The sequence below is a fragment of the Felis catus genome, chromosome A2 (genome assembly GCF_018350175.1).
Source record: "Felis catus isolate Fca126 chromosome A2, F.catus_Fca126_mat1.0, whole genome shotgun sequence".
Taxonomy (NCBI): Eukaryota; Metazoa; Chordata; class Mammalia; order Carnivora; family Felidae; genus Felis; species Felis catus.
In genome coordinates this window covers 95,483,299-95,506,987 of record NC_058369.1, presented here as the reverse complement: position 1 = coordinate 95,506,987, position 23,689 = coordinate 95,483,299, and the positions used below count along the sequence as shown (strand labels likewise).

The 23,689-nt window shown below is 37.7% G+C and overlaps 1 protein-coding gene across 7 annotated transcripts in view; it reads right to left on the bottom strand.

Annotated features, from left to right (window-relative positions):
* The window catches only part of AKAP9 (A-kinase anchoring protein 9), a 153,688-nt gene extending 132,568 nt beyond the window's left edge, over positions 1-21,120 (bottom strand). For all 7 annotated transcript variants that reach the window (XM_045052355.1, XM_045052356.1, XM_045052358.1 and 4 more), the window contains exon 1: positions 20,996-21,120. In XM_045052355.1, coding sequence (XP_044908290.1) covers positions 20,996-21,043 — 48 coding nt within the window. In that variant the 5' untranslated portion in view covers positions 21,044-21,120. The remainder of the gene's footprint in view (positions 1-20,995) is intronic.
* Between the last annotated feature and the right edge of the window lie 2,569 nt (positions 21,121-23,689).

Here is a 23,689-nt window from a genome sequence, read left to right as displayed (position 1 = left end):
CAAAGAATAACATACAGCGTATTTTATATTTATTTTGTCTGTTGCTGATGAAGAAAAGCATGACCTATATAAAAGTGATTACTTAATAAATATGTCTAATTCATAAATCGGAAATATCAATCACTGACTTTGTAGAATGTAAAAATAGATCACATTAAAAAAATTTTTCCCCAGTTATTTAGCAACTAGCCCATTTTCCTACTTCATGCCTGCTTAAGGAACAGATGCAAGACCAGTTGCCTCTATTTGTACATTAGTAAGCTGCTGGAATGCATTTAAACTACTTTGGAGGATAGCAAATCCTCCATTAAAAATAAACGAACTGAAACACTATTATATATTATCTGTAAATAGAATCAAAGTCTAGGCACATTTTAAAAAGATCCCGCAGAGAGCACAAAACTAAGAAAAATGTTAATAATGACATTTTTAATATTTAAGTTCAACTTCAGAAACTTCTTAAAATTCCATGTTGTGTTAGAAAATATACCCAGAAGAAGATATAAAGACAAAGATGAAGAATTTTGTTTGAAATTCCCATTTGTTTTATATACATATATATACATATACATATACACACACACACACATATAACTTATAATATTTAAAAAATTTTTAATGTTTCTTTATTTTTGAGTGCGTGCAGGGGAGGGGCAGAGAAAGAGGGAGACACAGAATCCGAAGCAGGCTCCAGGCTCTGAGCTGTCGTGGGGCTTGAACACACAAACCATGATATCATGACCTGAGCCACCCAGGCACCCTTATATTTAATATTCATTTCTATGTACAAAGGAGAAAACTAAAACTGCATTATAAAAAATTTTATTTTTTAAGAAACACTTCTGAGACAACAGTATCCAATGCTAAATGAACCCAAATGAAAAAGTTATTAATGGACAGATATGGATTAAAAGTAAAATGGATCTTGGGGTGCCTGGCTAGCACAGCTGGAGGAGCACAAGACTCTAGATATCAGGGTTGAGATTTCGAGCCCCACATGGGGGACAGTGGTTACTTAAAATAAATAATTTTTTTGTTTAAAAAGTAGAATGGTTCTATTATGGTGTTCAGAACAAATCACTTCACTTCTAAGAACATAAAATTACCAAGACACTGTTTTGGGTCTTTTACTGATAATATGAAGTCATACTATATTTTCAGAACAATTAATCAGAAGGTAAACTGCATGAGGGTAAGGACTTTTGTTCTCCTCACAGCTATATATTCAAAGTCTAGAAGAGTACTCAAAAAATACACGTTGAGTGAAAAAAAAGATAATTTATCTTTTACAAAAAGTCACCACTAAGCAATCATTTTTAAGCACTGATCCACAGAACCAGACAATTAAGATGACATAATAGGCATATCTAATTCTACTATATAAAAAAGTTCCATGGTCTTAGAAATAAAATTAGCAATTAAATGATTTAAAACACAAAATCATCCCTCTTTCCATCTCTTCCTCCATCAGGCAAAAAACAAGACAAAATTAATTCTCAAAAATAATGCCCACAATAGCTTTTTAGCAAGAGTTCTGTTTCATAAAAATGTATAAAGAACTTATACAACTCAACACCAAAAAAACAATCTGACTAAAAATGAACAGAGGATATGAAGAGACATATCTCCAAAGACGACATATACATGGCTAACAGATGCATGAAAATATACTCAACATCACTAATAATCAGGAAAATGCAAATCAAACAACAATAAGATATCACTTTACTCCTGTCAGAATGGCTAAAATCAAAAACACAAGAAACAAGTGTTGGCAAGGATGTGGAGAAAATGAAAACCTTTGTGCACTGCTGCTGAGAATGCATATTGATGCAGCCACTGTGGAAAACAGAATGGAGGTACCTCAAAAAATTAAAAATAGAATTACCATATGATCCAGTACTCCCACTACTGGATACTTACCTAAAGGAAATAAAAACAGTAATTTGAAAAGATATATACACCCCTATGTTTATTGCAGCATTATTTACAATAGCCAAGATACGGAAGCAACCTAAGAGTCCACTGATAGACAAATGGATAAGAAAGATGTGGAACATATATACAATGGAATATTACACAGCCATAAAAAATGAGGCTGTGCCATTTGAGACAATGTGGGTGGACCTCCTGGGCACTATATTAAGTGAAATAAGATTGAGAAAGACAAATACCATAAATTTCACTCATGTGGAATTAAAAAAACAAAACAAAACAGGGGCACCTGGAGGCTCAGCTGGTTAAGCATCCAACTCTTTATTTCAGGTTCATGAGTTCAAGCCCCACATTGGGCCCTGCACTTACAGCGCAGAGCCTGCTTGGGCTTGTATCACTCTTCCTCTCTCTTCCCCTCCCCCTTGCACACACTCTCTCTCTCTCAAAATAAACAAACATTTAAAAAACATTTAAACAGGGGTGCCTGGGTGGCGCAGTCAGTTAAGCGTCCGACTTCAGCCAGGTCACGATCTTGCGGTCCGTGAGTTCGAGCCCCGCGTCAGGCTCTGGGCTGATGGCTCAGAGCCTGGAGCCTGTTTCCGATTCTGTGTCTCCCTCTCTCTCTGCCCCTCCCCCGTTCATGCTCTGTCTCTCTCTGTCCCAAAAATAAATAAACGTTGAAAAAAAAAATTAAAAAAAAACATTTAAACAAACATTTAAAAAATAATAAGAAAACAAACAGAAAAGAGACAGATTGTTAAATACAGAGAAGAAATTGTAGAGGGGAGGTGGCTAGGGAGACAGGTGACTGAGAGTACACTTATCCTGATGAGCACAGAGAAATACATAGAATTGCTGAATTGTTATACTGTACACCTGACACTAATATAATACTGTATGTTAATTATACTTTGAGTTTTAAAAATAAATAAAACCCACAACTGTTTTTCAGCAAGAGTTCTGTTTCACAAAAATGTGAGAGGGAATAAGATCATACCATAAATCTAATTTCTTATAGCTATTTAAGCTATTTTTATTTTAAATCTGTAAAGTGGCAAGCTAGCAGATAAGCAAAAATCAGAAACTCTACTCAATTAGCTAATCATCTGATATTGAAATGATACACTTTAAATTACTGGGAAAACATTTATTCTAAAACATGCTGAAACTTCAGACTACAGCCATCTGTGTTTGTCATTTGGAAGCCAATTATAAAAATGTTAACATATGTAGGCACAGAAATAGTTGCAAGATTTACTGGAAAGATATTATGTCCACATACACTTGTCTTTCAAAACGAATTCAGATCTCAAGCAAGTATCTTACTTTAATTAGAACATGAATAAATGAGTAAACAAAAATGACTGATAATTTATTCCTTAAGTTCAATATTTATAAGTAATCATTCTCAGTAAAACAAGAAACTTAAAAAATGTGGTATAAAAACATGTCAAGTTTTTATAATGGCAGTTCAAAAAAACTACTAATTGTAATATTTGTTTATTGAGTATTCATTGAGTGTTTATCATGTGCTAGGCATGGTGCTAGACATGAATCAAAATATATAGTCCTACTAGTATGATCTTTTAGTCAAGGCCAACCCACTACTTCACTGAGTTGTAAGAAACAAAAGTTTGTGTAAAATTTCATGAACAAAAGTACTCCCATATATACATCTTTAAAGAGATGGTACAGGAGCCTCTCATATCCTGATTTCCTCAAAGAAGGCTTTCTGTAAGAGGTGTGGTTGTGGAATTTTATATCTGTGAACGAAATTACTCAGCGTATGACAGGTATTAAGTAGTTCATTTATTTAAAAAATATTTATTGACTGCCTATCTTGTATCCACCACTGTGCTAAAGGCAGAGCAGGTAGTAATGAATCAAATAGATACAAACAGTACTGCTATGAATTCTAATCGAGGTAGGAAGAATATATATAAACACAGAAATATATCATTTCAAGAGATAAAAAGCACTCTGAAAAAAAGTACAGGTACTAAAGAAAGCCTACGATGGAAAGACCTAATATGGTCGCAGATGTAGGGAGAGGTCAGGGAATATCAACTAGAAAAAAAGAATGTGGAAGCTGAGATTTAAAGACAAATAGGCATCACTTGCCTAAGATCATAATCAGTTAAGTGGCAAAAGAGAACAAGAACCCCTGACTCCAAATCCAGTAGTTTTTCCATGATGCCAATTTATATTCCATGCATTCTGAGTTCCTTTTCCCCCCTCGTTTGTCATTATACTTTAAATCCCAGAATGCTAAATTTAAAGGCATGAATATACGAAATCACCAAACCAACAAACACTTTTTTGACAAGACTGGGAGAAAAACACACCCAAAACAACACACACACACACCCAAAGAGAACATTATAAAATATTTTTTGAATGTTATCTAGTCTCTCCAGTTTCCAAAAACAGCTGTAAATTGAGCCATTTTCTATTTTTGCTGTAGAAAATTTAAGAAATCCTAATTAATTCTAATTACAGTGACTATTGGTACTTGTCAGTGCTGCCTTTAAACCTTTTTAATATTCCTTAATGAATGTTGCACAAGAATGCTGTACAAACTATTACAACAAAACTCCAGGGGCCTAACTATGGAAACAAAAAGAAGATTACAACAGTTGACCCAAAGACAATTTGTATGTAGGGCAACTGAAAAGCAAAGAAGACAAAAGCAACATTTTAAGGATGCTCTGAAGCATATTTTCCAAATAACAGTGCCAAATAGCCCCCAACATATCAGATATGGAAAAGACCTCAGAACTTTATATTTGTTAAGTCCCTAGTCTTATTTATATACTATAATCTCATTCAATGTAGATTTTTTTATTAGTTTTGGAACACCATGTCTGAGAAGAAAACAGATTCTGCAGTCTAAGGAATCACCTTAATTTTGCACATTTTAACACATTTCATTGTATGGCACATAGTAGGCACAAACATTTGTTGAATGAAAGTCATGTTTCAGGGGTGCCTGGGTGGCTCAGTCGGTTAAACATCCGACTCTTGGTTTTGGCTCAGGTCATGATCTCACAGTTTCGTGAGTTCGAGCCTCACAGAGGGCTCTGTGCTGATGGCGTGGAGCCTGCTTGGGATTCTCTCTCTCTCTCTCTCTCTCTCTCTCTCTCTCTCTCTCTCTCTCCTGCTTGGGATTCTCTCTCTCTCTGTCTCTCTCTCTCTCTCTCTCACTCACTCACTCTATCACTCTCTTCGACCCTCCCCAGCTCACGCTGTCTCGGTCTCTCTCAAAAACAAATACACTTTAAAATGCATTTCCCTAATGACCAAAAAAAAAAAGTTTCATAAAAGTATATGGATTACATACAATAGAGTACTGGACCACTGTATCTAAAGAGGTTCTAATAAGCTAGCTTTGTGACGCTGGACAAGCCACTTGACCTCAGCAGAACTCAGTACCTTCAACTGCACAATGAAGAGGTAGATTAGAAGGATCTTTTAAGGTTTCTTCTGGTTTTAAGGGCTCTACTGAAGAATTTTTTTCAATTGTTCCCTATCATTTTTCCTCTTCCTACTCTCAATTATAAAGGAGGAAAAACTGAAATTTTACATTATAAAAGCTTAAAAAAACTCTGAAAAAACAATACAATAGACAGTATCTATTACTAAATGATCCCAAATGAAAAAAGATGATATATACAGAATAAAAAGTAGAATGACCTTAGTGTTTAGAACAAATCTCTTCTAAGTACATAAAATTATCAAAATACTGTTTTAGGCTCATGTTACTGATTATGCGGTCAACTTATTTCTGAACAGGTAAGTAGATGATAAGCTCCAGGAAGGCAGGGATTTTTAATCAAAATCAAAGCCCACATAATACTGTAAGTCTAGAAGAGTGCCTTCACATAGGTTCTTTTTGTTTGTTTAGCTTATTTTTTGAGAGAGAGAGAGAGAGAGAGAGAGAGCAAGAAAATGTGCAAGTGAGCAGGAGGGGCAGAGAGAGGGTGAGAGAGAGAATCCCAAACAGGCACTGCACTATCAGCACAGAGCCCAAAGCAGGGTTTGAATTCATGAACTGTGAAATCATGACTTGAGCTGAAACCAAGAGTCAGCTGCTTAACCGACTGAGCCACCCAGATGCCCCTGCACATAGCTGCTCAATAAGTATTTGTTGAACAAAAATGAATGATTAAAAAAGAGGCACCACTGGGCACCTGGGTGGCTCAGTCAGTTAGGCGTCCAACTCTTGATTTCTGCTCAGGTCGATCTCATGGTTTATGAGTTTAAGCCCCACACTGGGCTCTGTGCTGACATTGTGGAGCCTGCCTGGGACTCTCTCTCCCCCCACCCCCTCTCTCTGCCCCTCTCTAGCTCATGCACGCTCTCTCTCAAAATAAATAAATAAACTTAAAAAAAAAGAGGTACACTAAGCAACAATTTTAGGCATTATTCCTCTGAACTTCAGAATATGTGCACAGTTCCCTTAAAAAAAAAAGATGGAGTTGGGGTACCTGGGTGGCTCAGTCTGTTGAGCATCTGACTCTGGCTCAGGTCATAGTTTCACAGTACATTGAGTTCGAGCCCTGTATTGAACCCGCTTTGGATCCTCCGACTCCCTCTCTCTCTGCCCCTCCCCCACTTGCACTCATTCTCTCACACATTAAAAAAAAAAAAAAATTAAATAAACAGATGGGGTGCACAACTGGCTCAGTCAGAAGAGCATGCAACTCTTGATCACGGGGTCATGAGTTTGAGCTGAACACTGGTGCAGAGATTATTTAAAATAAATAAAATTATTAAAAAAAGATTATATATCTGGTCCATGGTTACATTATTGCATAATCATACACTGTAAATTATGTAACTGTCAAAAATGTTTTCAAAAAATTTTTAATGTGAGAAAATGCTCTCAAGATAAAGTCAGGGGAAAAGAAGCCAGAATTGCATAAAGAGTATGATACAAGTTAAGTTTAAAAATATACAAAGAAACCAAGAATCAACAAACTAAGAGTGATTACTTGTGGGTTCAGACTATGGGTGATTGTTTTCTTCTTTGAAACATCTTTGTCTCCCTCCCCGACAGATCTGTAAAGAATATTCACTAACCGAATTAATACCACCTTTTTTTTTTTTAGGGTTTATTTATTTATTTTGAGAGAGACAGCTTGCTCAAGCAGGGGAAGGGCAGAGGGAGAGGGATAGAGAGAGTCAGCACAGAGTCTGATGCGGGGCTCAAACTCACCTGAACCGAAACCAAGAGTTCGATGCTTAACAGAGCCACCCAGGCACCCCTAATATCACTTGTTTTTAAAAGGATATAATACAACTATACACCTACCACAAATCGCATCCCAAAAAAGCAGAAAGAAGGCAGAGCTCCAGGAATAAGCTGTCCTGGGACCTAGCCACTTTCATCAGCCTCTCCAGACACTGTTACCACACCTCCTCATAAGCACAACTGACAACACTGACGGGTCATTACACCTTCACTGTTCACTCACCATCTACCTCTGCTTCTTCTCAATATCACCTCAGTTATTAACAATGAACAGTGAGAGAATGGCACTTTGCCCTGATCTTATCTAGTCTCTCTCTATTATGAAGTTTAATCTCTTTTAAAAATAAATGAAAGAAGTATACAGTTTTTACAAAGGAGAATTCTTAAATCAAGGTATACCTGTAATATACTATTTCTCTCAGCAACATAAACACATGCCAGTTTATCACTTGAGGTTTATTTATAAGCCACAGGTTAGAGGCTACTATTCTGATACATGTATCTTCTTTTTGCAGGAATTATCAATTTGATAATAAAAGAAGAACTAATCTAGTCAACTTAATAATAGAAGAACTGCTACATCTGGTTGGTTCATGGCCCATCCCATCAGGTATCCAGTGTTCATCAACAGCTCTGAAGGACATCTGTCAGAGATCATTTCTGTGATGTAATGAGATATGTAATAAACACACAAATATTACAAATATTGCTTTTGGCTTCAGTTCCTCTTCCTGCCACATTCCCCAACACAGTCACTACTCCCCAAGTACTGACAGATCTTGGGATCACAATCTCTGCACACATCAGGGCCCTTGGCACGTGCTGGGCATCAGAAGATGGACAAAAGGTAACAAAGCAGCAACAGTAGTTAAAAAAAACAAACAAACTGGGGCGCCTGGGTGGCGCATTCGGTTAAGCGTCCGACTTCAGCCAGGTCACGATCTCGCGGTCCGTGAGTTCGAGCCCCGCGTCGGGCTCTGGGCTGATGGCTCAGAGCCTGGAGCCTGTTTCTGATTCTGTGTCTCCCTCTCTCTCTGCTCCTCCCCCGTTCATGCTCTGTCTCTCTCTGTCCCAAAAATAAATCAATGTTGAAAAAAAAAAAATTAAAAAACAAAACAAAACAAACAAAAAAAAACCAAACTGGGAACAACCCAAATGCTCACTGATACTAAGGCAAATTCCTATAACAGAATATCATATGTAGGAAAGAACACTCTCTGCGTTAACATTGAACATAAAGCAAATCACTTTATGTGATAAAGACTGCTTGCAACATGATACCATTAATTTAAAAAACAGAATGAATAAATCGTTTATGTATACATAAGTGATCGAGAAAAGCAAGGCAACAATAAAATTCAGAATTGTGGTTACCTGAGGTGGGACGGGGGTGAGATTAGATTATACGAAGGGGAAGAGTTTCAAATGTATTTGAATGTACATATTTCTTAAGCTGGGTGATGTGTAAGTATAAAAGTAGTTTTTTAAATAATTTATCTTACCTATACATTTTATATTTATTCTTTTGTAGGTGAAACATAATTAATTTAGGTATTTTTAAAGTATGCAGAATTTCCTTCTGAGGAAATTAGCCAGTGCTCATAGCTCCTACCATCTGTGACACTCCTGCCTCTCCTCACACTCTAGTTTGAGGAGAAAAGAGGGAGGTCTATTCTATTCTTCTGGAATTAGGGAACAAGGAGGTAAGAAAGATGTCCAGAAAGGTAACAGAGGGAAGATGCATCTTACATGAAGGATTCTAAAATCAGTGTATGATATGATAATCATAGAAATCTATAAATATCCCTGAAATTAACCATAAAGTACAATTTACATGATAAACCTACTAGTAACATTGCAGACTGAAATATTTTTCTCTGTATCCAACACAGCCAGTTCTCCTACGTCCTCAGTTGCACACCAAGGAAAGTAACTGACTTATGAGAGAGGACATGATGTATAATCACTCAATGTTGCAGATCACACAAAGTGGCGATGCTTCTGGAACTGAAACTTTACTGCATACTGAGGATCTTTAAAAAATAGTGAGTCCTGGCTCCCGGCCTAGATATTCTGATTTGGGGATGGAGTGTGACCTAGGATTCAAAACTGTTTGAAGTTTCCCAGGTGCTTCTGTTGTGCAGCAAAGTTTGGGAACCACTAGGCTAGATACTTATTCTATAAAGAAATATGCTTACACTCCTTAATGTTCTCTCCCCTTCTCTTTTTTAAAAGTGTATATAGCGAAAAACAACCTCATTAAATAGAAAGACTTGATGACTCATCCTATAATTTTTGGTCACGTGTAAACTAGTGTACAGGCAAAGGAAGCTGACTTGCAAAAGGAGTATCAGATACCGTGAAAGATAAGAGATGATGTAGAGAACAGCACTGGTTCCAAATGCCTTTTCAGTTTCCCGTGAAGCCCAACTATACTTCATTTACCTTCCTTTGAAATCTATCTTTAAAATAACCCTCTACTTTCTCTCCTTCACTTACATAACACCTCAGGTTTTTGAGAATAAAAAAGCCCTACTAGAATTAGGGCATTTACATTTAGCTATGTTAATCAAGTCAATATTTTATATTTTAAAAAAAAAATGGTTTTACCGCTCCATCGGTATAACAATAACAGAACTGCCACCTGGTGGCAACATACCTAACTGACTAGGGGATATAGTTTTTGGAAAGGAATAATCTCTTCAGAGCTTAAACATACTACCTATACATTCTTTTAACAGTTTTTGCTACTTTTAGGATAAAATCCACACTATTTTAATAACACGTATGGTGTCTCATTAGCTGGTCCCCGCCTATGTCTTGAATCTAATTTTCTGCTATATAGCTTGACCCTCCATGCTCCAACATGAAGAGGATGATGATAGCTAAAATACTTCTCAAACACTTTTCATAATTTGACAATACTCTAAGAGTTTATATATATTAGCTGAAGCCCAAGGCTGGTACTATTCTTTATTCTCACTTTCCAGATGGGAGCAGGGGCACAGAGAAGTTAAGTAACTTGCCTAAATTCACAAAGCTAAAAAATGGCAGAGCCATAATTTGATCCCAGATGGTCTGGTCTAGTCCAAGCTCATAATGACTACAATTATACTGCTTTTCACAGTAAATATATTGAAAAGTTAGTTAGCATATACCACCTGATTCCCATTCATTTCCCAATCTGAATTCTACATTTCCCAATCTGAATTCTACATTTCCCTTTCTGACCAATTGCTGCTAAAGTTAAAGGTCACTTTTCAAGTCTCCATTACACTTGATTGCTTATTTTTGACTAGTTACTCCTCCTTACTTAAAACTCTGTCTTCTCCATTTCACAGATATCAACTCCTAGCTTTGTGAACAGTTTGTGTCTCAGTGTCCTGTGCAGATACTTCTTCACTTGCCTTTTAAACATGGGTGCTTCCACAGGATTCAACTCAGTCTGCATTAGTCTTCTTCCTGAGTGAACCCCTCATTCCCAGAGTGCCAGCGAGTATCTTCAAACCAAATATTTATCTCTAGCATGGGCTTCTGTCTTGAAGCTGCAGACACATTCAATTTTACACTGGACCATTCCTCTAGGATGCCCAATAGGCACCTCCAACTCAACATATCCAAAACAAAACTTACCTTCATCTTACTCAAATAGCTCTTTCCCTCCAAACATGCCCACATTCCCTATCTCTTTCTTTTTGTAATGTTTATTCAGTTTTGAGAGAGCGTGAGTGGGGGAGGGGCAGAGAGAGGGGAAGACACAGAATCTGAAGCAGGCTCCAGGCTGTGAACTGTCAGCACAGAGCTCTTTGCGGGACTCAAACTCACAGACAGCAAGATCATGACCTGAGCTCAAGTCAGAGGCTTAACCGACTGAGCCACTCAAGTGCCCCTCTCAGACACCCATTTCACTCAAACTCTCCTATTCTCTCTGCCCTCTTAGCTCTGCCCTCATGACCTAATCACTTCCCAAAGGCCCCCACCTCCTAATACTACCAACAAAGGGGTTAAGATCTCAACATATGAATTTGGGGAGGTACACAAACATTCAGATGATAACATCTTCCTTATCCTTCACAACAAACAATTACCAGGACACCTGGGTGGCTCAGTCGGTTAAGTACCCATCTACTGATTTCAGCTCAGGTCATGATCTCACAGGTTTGTGAGATCAAGCCCACATCAGGCTCTGTGCTGATTGCACAGAGCCTGTTTGGGATTCTCTCTCCTTCTTTCTGCTGCTCCTCCTGCTCCTCTCCCCTGGTGCATGGCTGGCTCTCTCCATCTCTCTCTCTCTCTCTCTCTCTCTCTCTCTCAAAATAAATAAATAAATTAAAAAAAAAAAGACTTAAAAGCACATGTAAGGTTGAAATTAAGGACAAAATTTCTTGGGTCAGACTGGGTTTCAATCCTTGCTCTGCCACTATGACTTTGTGCAAATGACTTAACCTCTTGAGTTTTCCCACCCGTAAAATAGGAATAGCAACATTATCCACAGCTCTTAGAACAGCTGTAAGTATTAAATGAGGTAATAAATATAAAATCCTTAGCATAATGTCTACTAGCATTAGTGCTCAATAATTAGTAGCTATTATTATTACTGAATTTATATTCTTTCTTCCACTGTCAACCTTCCCATTGTCCAAGTGAGAGATAATGAAGAACAGAAGTGGGGATAACACAATAAATATTTTGAAGGTAAAACCAGCAGAATATGGTGACTATTTGGATCTGAAAGGTAAAGGAGAGTGCCAGGGAAGTGAGGTAAAGTGGGCCTGGTTTTACTGGGTACTGATTGAATGGTGTTAGAATGGGAAGAAAAAGGCTAAGTATGAGACAGATTTTGAATAAAAAATAAAAAACAATAAACAGGATTGGGTTATGAGTTTGCAGGACATAGGAAAATAATCCCAGAATACTTCAGAGGATCTTAGTTTTCAACTGATGCTTTCTGAATAGGTGTAAACTACTAGGCCTCATAAATATGATGGCACATGAGATACAAAAGAACTGTAGAGCATCGAAAAAGTTTAAATTCTGGGGTGCCTGGGTGGCTCAGTTGGTTGGGCCTCCAACTCTTGATTTCAGCTGAGGTCATGATCTCACAGTTCATGGGACCAAGCCCCCAAGTCAGGCTCTGTGCTGACTGCATGGAGCCTGCTGGGATTCTCTCTCCCTTTCTCTCTACTCCTCCCCTGGTTGCGTGCTCTCTCTCTCAAAAATAAATAAACTTAAAAAAATTTTTTTAAGTTTAAATTCAAATCCTAAAGGAAAAAAATACTTTATATAGACTCTTCTGTCCTAAGATTAAAACCCTGAGGCCTATTAAAATGACTTATACTGGATTTTATCCTTCGAATTTTAAAATTATATATTCTTCTTGGGGCGACTGGGTGGCTCAGCCGGTTAAGCGCTGGACTCTTGGTTTCGGCTCAGGTCATGACCTCACAGTTTCACGCGTTTGCCCTGCCTCTGACAGTGCAGAGTCTGCTTGAGATTCTCTCTCTGCCCCTCCCCCACTCACACTGTCTCAGTCTCTTTCAAAAAATAAACTTAAAAAAAAAGTTTAATATATGCTCTTCTCAACTAAAAAAACCCACATACATACACACACACACATGTATATATATATATCCTGAATTAGTCTCTTCTTTTCAAACTTTATAAGTGCTATTGGTTGAAGTGGAAAAGTGAGCTCTCTTATTAAAGGGAAGTCACTGAGTAAAAAGGCTTAGAGAAATATTTTCATTACAAAAGGAATTTACGCAAATTAAAATTTAAATATTAATTGGGAAAATGTAAAATCCTTTACCTACAAATATTTCCAGTATTAAGTTGTCTCTGAATAGAAAATAGTTTCTATAATTTTTAGCCAAAACCCATTATTTCATATATAAACTTCCAGCAGATATTGCAGTTTTTACACATTTTCTAATACCTTGTCCTTTAGAGTATGTACTCATTTATTTGACTTACGAAATCAACATACATATGCACAGTCAACAGACCATAAATGGTGTGTTAATTAAATGGTACCACTGCCCTAAGTCCATCGCAATCCCCTGCATCTCCTTCACATACTTTCATATGTTAAATTTGATTCTTGATAAATATGGACAACAAATATTTGTAGTTATGATTGGTCCCTAACTATATCTTCTTCCCTCGGAAAACAATAAGGCAATATCAACTTGAATAAAAGTGAGACTTCTGAGGAATACATACAGCTTAATCCCAAAGACCACAATAAATGATTCTTAGTGAACAAGGAATTTTGTAGTGTGTTCACTATCCAAAAAAGGGGGGGAAAAAAAGAAAAGGAAAATGATTCTAGATTTTATACCCTGTTTTTCAGAGAACTGTAAATCAGAGAACATATTCAATCAGTACAATTTACAAATTCAAATTTTTACAGATTAGGATTTTAAATACTAAAGTTTAGTGTAGTTTTTACTAGTCGAAATAGTAACTTTGGGGCTTTAAGAAATGATCTCTTCAAAGGGGGAAAAAAGACAGAAAAACATTCAGACCACATAAAAATCTAAGTGAACAGTATATACTACAATAACAATCATAACCCTGATGTCAACTTAAAACAAACACTATACTGTTCATGAACAAAAAGGATAAAGGAATTTCTCATGGTACAAAATAATCTATAGATTTAAATAAATAACCTAGGCAAAAAATAAATAAATAACATAAAAAAACTTCTGGAACAATTAATGGAGTCAAATCCATGGGCAAATCAACCTAAACTCTATGCAGCATACAAGATCACATTAAGTACCCTAAATATATTTTGATGACTACTACCACAAAAACACTAATAGTAAAAGGGAAATATATTAGTGAAATACTGGTACAGATCAAGTGTGTTCACATATGAAAATGACAGACCCTTTTGTTACTAAACAAGATTGGGTTATTTTGTTCCCACAGTAAAAAATGGATTGGTAACGATCAAGCCAAAAACCCAACAGGTGCCCCTTGGACCAATTGCATGCACTTGTAAAACAGCTGGCTGGGGAATGGAATGACTCACTGGCCCACACAGAAATCAAACTTTAGCATCAAGCTCTAATCAACTCACCAAGAACCTAATAATCAAAGGAAGCAACAGTTTAAATTGCTTTAAAACTTTTTTAAGTTTAAAATTTTTAAGGGCTTAAAAAAAAAAAGCAAGATGGGGACACCAAGGTGTCCAGTCGATTAAGCATCCAACTTTGGCTCAGGTCATGATCTCAAGGTTCAAGGGTTCAAGCCCCACATCGGGCTCCAAGCTGACAGTGTGGAGCCTGCTTGGGATTCTCCCTCTTTCTCTCTCTGTCCCTCCTCTACTCATACTTTCTCTCTCAAAATAAATAAACAAACAAGCAAAAGATGGAAGATGATCCTACTGAAATGTATGTCTCTCTCTGCCCCTCTACTGTCTGCCCAAGCACATGTATTCTCATTCTCTGTACGCAGAAAAAAAATGCATACAAATATAATATATAATTGGCAACAACTTAATTAAAAGATAAGCAAAGGACTTTAGAATAGACATTTCTCCAAAGAAGATAGACAAACGGCCAAAAAGTACATGAAAAGATGCTCAACATCCTCAATCACTAGGAAGAAAATCACAAATCAAAACAAATGAGATACCACCTCCCACCACTAGAATGGCTATAATTAAATAGAGAACAGGGAGGCCTGGCTGGCTTAGTTGGTTAGGTGTCTGACTCTTGATTTCAGCTCATTTCAGGTAATGATATCACAGTTCCAGAGATCGAGTCTCACATCAGGCTCTGTGCTGACAGTGGGGAGCCTGTGTGGGATTCTCTTTCTCTGCCTCTCCCCCACCCATGTTCTCTCTCCCTCAGAATAAACATTTAAAAAAACAAAACAGAAAACAAACGTTGGTGAGTATATGGAGAAATCAGAACCCTCATACACTGCTGGCAGATATGTAAAATGGTACAGCTGACTTGGAAAACCACTTTGGCAATTCCTTAAAAAAACACAGAATTAATTTATGATCCAGTAATTCCATTCCTAGGTATATACTCAAGAGAAATGAAAACAGGTACTCAAATGCTTATATATGAATGCTCATCACAGTGCTATTCGTAATAGCCAAATGGTGGCAACAACTCAAATGCCCATCAATGGATGAATAAGCAACATGTAGTAAATGCTACATAAAATGGAATATTCAGCCATAAAGGAGAACTGAGATACTGATGCATACTACAACACAGATGAACCTTGAAAATATTATACCAAGTGAAAAAAGCCAGACGATAAGGGTCAAACATTATAGGAGCGCATTAATATGAAATATCTGGAATAAGTACACACAGAAACAGAAAGCAGATTGGTAGTTGCTGAGGACTGGTAAAAGGAGGGAATGAGAGTTTCAGCTTAATGGGTACAAGGTTTTATTGTGGAATGATAAAAATGTTTTGGAACTACATGGAACTGGTGGTTACAAACTGTGTACTTACTAAATGCCACTGAATTGTTTTAGGATGGTTAATTTTTGTTATGTGAATTTCATCTCAATTTTAAAAAATCACAGCTTCTTTGTATCTAGCATGAGAACTCAAAAAGTTCTCAATCACTATCTCACTTATTCTTCACAACACCTGTTGAGATTCATGTCCTGCAACAGGATTATTCTCAAAGATCATAAAGTACACAATTTGTGATAATTTAAATAATGCTTGCTAAGTAAAAGTCCATAGTCGCAACTGTAGGCGTTCAAAAATGTCAGCTGAATAAGCAAATAAATGTCTCTAAAGTCCTACTGCCTTTTCTAGTATGCCAAGTAGCAGTATTATCAATTCCCACACATATAGACCCCAGATGCAAAAAAGCCTCTATAAATAAACTTTTTAAAATTCTGAAGCTTTTCCAAATTAAAGTTTTAAAAGAGATGCTAACCAATGAAATGACTAATTTCAATTTTAGTGGTGTCTTAAAGAAATATAATGTTCCTTATCATCTAATGTTTAATAATTTACCATGAGAACTTTTTCTAGTTCCATACTAGAAATTTGTTTCCATTTCAGTAATCAGTAGGCTTATAAGAGATATTTTAGAGACATCGTTTAGCTCTTCCTACAACCTTTATGTATTAAAAGTTTTTGTTTAGTAAAAATAATTTCTGTCCCATCTTGTCTATTGGGCAAGTGATATTCTAATCCCTTGGATATATCCTATCTTTTTCACTTCCTCTCTTCCATGTTCTCATTCAGCTTTCAGTTTCACTGACACGAGGGACCTGCTTGTTAAATCTCTCTTCGTTGGATCTTTCATCTGATCTGATTCCTGACATTTCTTGGATTTGCCTTAGAAACCTTTCTTCAATATACGTTTTAAGAAGCTGATTCTACTCATTCTTTCTCCGTATTATCCCTCTTAAGGCTCGTAACCTAAAAATGATATTTTGTTTTTCAACAAAGCCTGAAGGTCATGAATTAGTTTTTAAGTCACAATGAACTGTTACAGTAAATGACGATTGGAAAGAAAGAAAGAAAGAAAGAAAGAAAGAAAGAAAGAAAGAAAGAAAGAAAGAAAGAAAGAAAGAAAATTTTAAAGAAACAAGGATGAAGAGCAACTTTCTTAGTAGTGGAGCAGTGTATCTGAAATATGCAGAGAACAATTTTACACCATAAGTAACTTTGTCTATCAGAGTGGAAGTAGTAACTGAAAAGTCTAGCTGTCAATAACCTAATATACAGCTTGCACAGAGCACTGTCCTTTTTTGCATACAATTGGCACTACTCTTCAAAATGCTCATTAAACAAAAATCATATAATTACTACTTACTGAGTGCAAGAGGCAAAAATTTTAATAATTATTCACCAAATGAGGGTGCCTGGGTAGCTTAGTCGATTAAGGGTCAGACTTTGACTCAGGTCATGATCTCATGGTTCGTGAGTTCAAGCCCTGCGTCAGGCTCCATGCTGACAGCTCAGAGCCAGGAGCCTGCTTCAGATTCTGTGTCTCCCTCTCCCACTTGCACTGTCTCTCTCTCTCAAAAATAAACATTAAAAAAAATAGCAATAATAACTATTCACCAAATAATGCCAATTACATACAATGCTGAATAGCAAAACTTTGGTTTTACTGTATTCTGCTACATGATAGAATGTCAAGTATACCCAATGTGAATTTACAGGAGTAATAACATTAATAATATTAAATACACAACTGTCCTCTAATTTTGTTCACTATAACATTACAATACTTTCTTTATATAACAGTGTAAATAATTTCACTTGGAAAAAAAATGAAGTCACTTAAAGTAGTTTAACACAAGGACAGCCTATGTAGTGCCATCCCTGTTAGCAGCCGGTAAATAGGGTTAGTCCAGCTGTGAAAATATTTACGTAATAATGCAGTAATGTCTCACATCTCCATGGGTCCAGCTTCTTGCTACATTAATACCAAGGAAGTAGCTGAGGACCCAAGAGCAACCAAAAAAACCAACAGGTAGTAGAAAAACTGAACTGTCATAAAGCCCACTAACTGGGCTTCATTGATTTTGATTTTTATAAACCATTCTATCACACTCACTTACTGGGTTGTCTAGTCACAGCACATCTAAAATAGCAAATTAGGGGAAGAAGCAGATCAGACGGAGCAAGGCAAGATGACTGTGACCACGGCAATGAGAATACACAGCAAAGAAAAAAGAACTACAAAACAGAAAGGGGGTCTGTGCAAGTCTACTATAGGCTCCCAAATATGTAATACAAGCAACAATAAGAACTAAGGTTGCAGGACTACACCAAACTGAGGGTCCTTTGGAAACCTAGTTTATTCTGTGCCTCATTTTTTTATTCTCTGTAATAACCATACCACAATATAACAAGTTCTTCCTTATATTGTATTTGATAAGCTTTTACTGTATTTAAAAATGGCATTTAAACATGTTTTACTAATCCTAAAAGAAATATATTGTGGACAATTTGGAAAATACTAAGTGTAAAGAAAACAAAATTGCCAATAACCCACCACACAAGAGAGAACCATCATTTATATCTCAGTGCATTTTTTTCAAGTGTCTTCACATATACATATGTACATACATCTTTTATGGTAACATTTTTATTAACCTGGCATTATTTGTGGACATTTTCCCAACTCAAAGTCTTCCTAGTATTATTTTAATGGCTACATATATCAGAATTTATTCTACCATTGCAGATTTTGGTTATTATAAAATATTTTATAAAGCATACTACACTGCACTCAAGTCATAAAAATAATCATTTATAAAGTCTAGATACAAAAAGGAAATTTTTCAATGACTAGCTTACCAAACACTAAGAAAAAAATGCAGAAGTTGTGATTCATAAAACTACTGTATTATCAAATACAATATTTAAGTCCAATGAATAAACAAGCCATTTAGAAAACCAAGTTTCTAAATAAGTTTTGGGAATGATCATTTTAAGTGATTTCTGAGGCCAGCTATAACAATTTCCAATTAAGGGAATTCTGGATTACTGTTACTAAATTATAACTTGCTAGTAAAGTAGTACCATGAACGACTCATGGTTATTCTACTCATTCATTCATTAGGCAAATATTTATTGAGAACCTACTATGTAGTAGGCACCATGCCTGGCTGCATTAATATCAAGAACCTTCTTTTGTAAAGTAGTCTTAAACAAGGTAGCAACATTTATCGCACTTTTACAAATGAAAAAATTCATCAAAAATCCTACTGTTCTTCTCTTTCATTGTTCTTACTCAATGTCTGTCTCTCCCACTAAACTGTGAGCAACCTGAGAACAGAGACTGTCACCACCTCTAAATTTCCAACTCTTGGTATAAAACAGGAGTTCAATGTAGGTTTGCTAAATGACTTTACAATACAAAGTTTTTAAGTCCTAATCTAAAAGCACACAAGTTTCTACAAATAATGTATACACACTAGTTTTGATGATGCTGTTTTCAATCTATTTTCCATATTCTATCAGTCTTCATAATCTTAATGGCTGTATAATATTCCACCGAACTTACATGATATGGCTGAAAAAACAATTTATTCTAATATTCTCTATGAATGTTGTTTCCAGTGTTTCTACATTATACAGCTAACGTTCCAACAAACATATCTTGCCTTATAAATCTGACAGATTTCTGACTAGAAAAATTGGGCTCAACTCTAGAGGTGATAATCTTCTACAATAAAAGTGATTATTAAAAGAAAAAGATTTTTAACCTATACGCAGAGTTTTGAAGGACAAAACACACATACAAATAAACCAGAATTTTTTGGGGTGGGGCCACATCAATTTAAATAAATCCATTATTATATGCATGGCCCAAAGTAAACAATGTTTTGTAAGACTGCTTTATATATACCTTTAGGAAAGATGCTTCTGGGGGCAGAGAATCCAAATTCTGAAGTAACAAAAATGTCTAATTAGAATATCTATGCTTTCAAAGGAGAAACACATTTTACCTCCACCTTCTTGGATTCAGAGCTTGCTCAGACCCTCAGGTTGCAGAAATGTAAGCAACTTTGGGCTTCTGAAGATGTCATGATTCCCCCTTCCCTCCATTTACAGACTTTAAAGTAATAATTTACCTGGTAACATAAAAGCACTAAAGCTTTGATCTTAGAAGAAATTTATGGGAAAGCCAAATGTATTTCAGAAATATGAAGCTGGTTTATATGCATATTCATTTAAAAAACTTGTGTTGAACATCTACTTGGCATCTCTCCATGGTATGACCCTTCAATGATTACTGAAATCATGGATCCCCTTTCTTTTACTTTTAGGTTGGAAAGGAGAGGAAGAAAGAAAAAACAGTTAATATTATAATTTAATTGTGGTCCAAGTATGATTGCTAACAATTATTTCTAATAAGACAGAATATAAACTATAAAAGGTAACGTCGTCATAAGGAGGAAGGGGGCCTTTGAAGCCAGCTAGAAGATATACTCGAATATGTAATTTTTAAAAGAAATATGATATTTTATTTATATCTTGACTGTATTAAATTTTTCACGAAGCCCAGTAAATAGTACCTGTGCATAGTCTTGTATTGTTTTACGTTTTTTTCTTTCACACAGACATAAAATAGGGACTCACAGAGACATAGATAACAATTATTTAAAGAAGGAATTCTATAGGTGTTGCTTATAATATGGAACCTTTCGTCTCCCGCAGTTCCATTCACAGACTGCATTAACATTCCACACAATACAAAAGCGCATGCCGTGACAAAGACCTCCAAACACAAGTATACAAAGCTACGCTTCTAAAAACACCCCTAACGAGAACTTCACAGCTGGCACTTGTGGCACACTCAAGCCACTGCTAACGCAGCTGTCACAGGCCAATCACATATCCAAGAGTGCCAGCGTGCCACCAAAGAAAGCTAAGCTGATGATAAGCGTACAAATCCCCCACCAAATAAAGAAAAGCTCTAAATCCCCACCCTGAAAAGCACAATGCCTGCACTACCCAGGGAACTCCCTAAAACTGAAAGGCTGGAGATTTAGAAGCAATAAATACCAGCTTATAGCAATACAGTAAAGGAGGGGACTTAATTTGGGCATTCACAAGAAAGGAGACACACTATCCAATCATCACGGAAGTATCCTCTGCTAGGTAGTAATACCAGGCTTTTTTAATTGGAAAAAGGAAAGAAGAAGGCAAGGGGAAAATTCAGATCCTGCGGCACCTTCCTCCCGGGCAGCGAACCGGGACTGCGATCTCCGCTTCCCAGGCCCTCTCCCACCCCTTTCCAGCCACCGCCTCCCACCACGGGCCCAGCAGCCTCCGGCTCTCTTACCTTAGCTTTGCCGGCTTCCAGTTTCTTCTGTCTCTCTTCGTCCTCCATGGCCTCTGCAGAAAAGGCTGGGGGAACACAGGGAAGGTCGGGGGTAAAAAGGAAAGGTCGATTCCGACAGAGGTGGGACCGCAAGCTCCGCGGTCCCAGGGAGTAGGGCCGGGCCTGGCGCTCCCTCCGCCCAAAGTGGAACCAGTCTACGAGCTCACTGGCTGACCGTGCTCAGCCGCACGGGCAACGCCGTCACCGTCGCCGCCATCTTCGTCTCCACGTAAACACACGGCGAGGCGGGAGGCGGGAGGCGGGAGGCGGGAGGCAGGGGGAAATAGAGGAGGGAAGACGTCGGTCCGCGCAGCCGCCGGGAGCCCAGCCGCGCCGGGCAGGTGCGCCCGCGGCACCGCCCCACGTGCCGCCCCGCCCCCGCCAGATTGGCGAGCCAAGGCCCGGACCGCCCTTGCCAGAACCCTTGCTCGGACCCCGGCTCCCACAGACAAAAACCACCGCAGGGGTGAGCGCCCTTCCCCGGGGACAAACGCTCCCCCGGTGGCAGCCGGGCTAAGGAGCTGGGAGAGAGGGGGTGTGCCTGGGTCTGGCGGGATCTCCACCCACTGTGCAAGGGACTCAGTGGTCGCTTTTTTAAAACATGGAGATTTTTCAAGTTATAAAAATAATATATGCCTAACGGTGAAGTCGGTGACCGTTGAAAAGCCCCAGAGGAAAAGACTGGGGTAGGGGGAGAAGAAAAGACCCACCGGACGTTATTTTTTCAACCTAGAACGACTCCTCCAGTCGAGGAACTGGGAGATCGGCCAGCAGCTCTCATTACTTCGTTAGCTGAAAGCGCCTCGCTCTTCCCCACACCGGCCTGCCCAATCTCCGGTTTATCCTTCAAGGCCCACCTCACACGCCGCCCCAAATAGATTTTATGATCTCTTTGTTCCCTCCACCACATTTAGAAGTATCCAACCATAGCTTATTCTCCTTCCACTCCTCTTTGGATCTCCCTCTTAGCAATGATGTCCTGAAAGGAACCTCGGCTTTGGAACCTGGGTTGGGAACAAAAGCCAGTATACACTTTCTAGCTTGAATGACCTTGAACAAGTTACTGATTCTCCCTCGGCTTACCTGGAAGTTTTGGAAGGGTTGTTAATATATGTGAGTCAATATCTGTGACTGCCTGTCTTACCCTCAAAGGCATTTCTGAGATGAGCTACACATGTTAATGTCTCAGGTTGACAACTCAAGCTGATCATGTTTCTCCTTTGTTTTGAGCTAGGGTGGACTCAAATACTAGCAGGCGTGAACTAAAATAAGCTATGAGTTCAACCACAGAAGTGGTGCTAGTGAAAATAGGATTAAAAGTGGAAAGATTAAAGTTTTAAAGTCTACCACAACCTGAAGACTAGTTTTAAATAGCTCTAATTTAGAAATTCTTACATTTAAAAAAGACTTTGTATTCTCAAACTCCACAATGCATACATATATGTGCCAGTTGTAACACCTGAGTGTATACTAACCTGTTGCCTTAACCTGAATTGGGCAATGGATGAGATTAGATATTTTATCATAAGAATAAAAGAACTGAGCCAATAAGAGAAGTAATTTAGTCACCCATCAAAGCTAAGAGTCAACCTGGGACTAGAACCAGGTGTTATAATCGTGCAGTGATTTCATTACTGCCTGGATTGAAGGATTACGTTTGTAGATCCTGATTGCCTAGAATGTGGAAGCCCTAGGTTATCTGACAAGATATTTGCTTGTTAATAGATACTGCTCTCTCAGTGACTACAGAAGTCAGCTGTTTGCTCCAGTATGTGCTAACTATGTTCAAGAACCTTCTAAAGCAACAAGATTAGTTCAACGTTTCCCTTCACTAACACCGGCCAATCATACACATCTGTTTTATATGTAATAGGTGTTCAATAAATGTTGAAGGGTAATTATGTGTTGACTTCTGTTAGAAGGGCATGTGGCACTAGTGCTCTGATGCCTCCTGATGGCACCTATTCACATCATTCATTCATCCATTCCCTGAGAAGGTATTTGGGCAAAGATTTGAAAGAGATGAGAGAATGAGCCATGGGGATAAGTGAGGGTATAGTAAGTCTAAAGGCCCTGAAGCTAGAACATGGCTGTCATATTAAAGAAAAAGCAGGAAATAAGGGTGGCTAGAGTAGAGTGATCCAAGAGAACAGTAGGAGATGATGTCAGAGAAGTAACAGGAGGCCAGATCCTATAGAGTTCTGAAGGTCATTAGAAGGACTTTGGCTTTTACTCTTAGTGAGACAGAGAGCCATTGGAGAATGCTGAGATGAGTGACATGATCTGGCACATGTTGTTAAAGTACACATGGTTGTTATAAGGATGGCCTATGGGGGATCAGTTTGAATGCTATTGCAGTAATCCAGACAAGAGATAATGGGAGTTTGGACAGTCGTAGTGATGGTAAATAAGAATCTGGATATATCTTGAACATGCAACTAATAGTGCCATAGGAGTTGTATGTTGAATGTGAAGTTTGAGACAGAGAGGAATCAAGGCTGACTCCAATGTTTTTGGCCTGATCAAACGATGGAATTGCCAGTAAGTGAGATGGGGAAAAGCAAATTTGGAGGAGACCAAGAGTTCAGTTTTGGACATAAGTTATAGACACATATGAGGTATCCAAGAATTGATGTCACAAAGACATCAATTGGC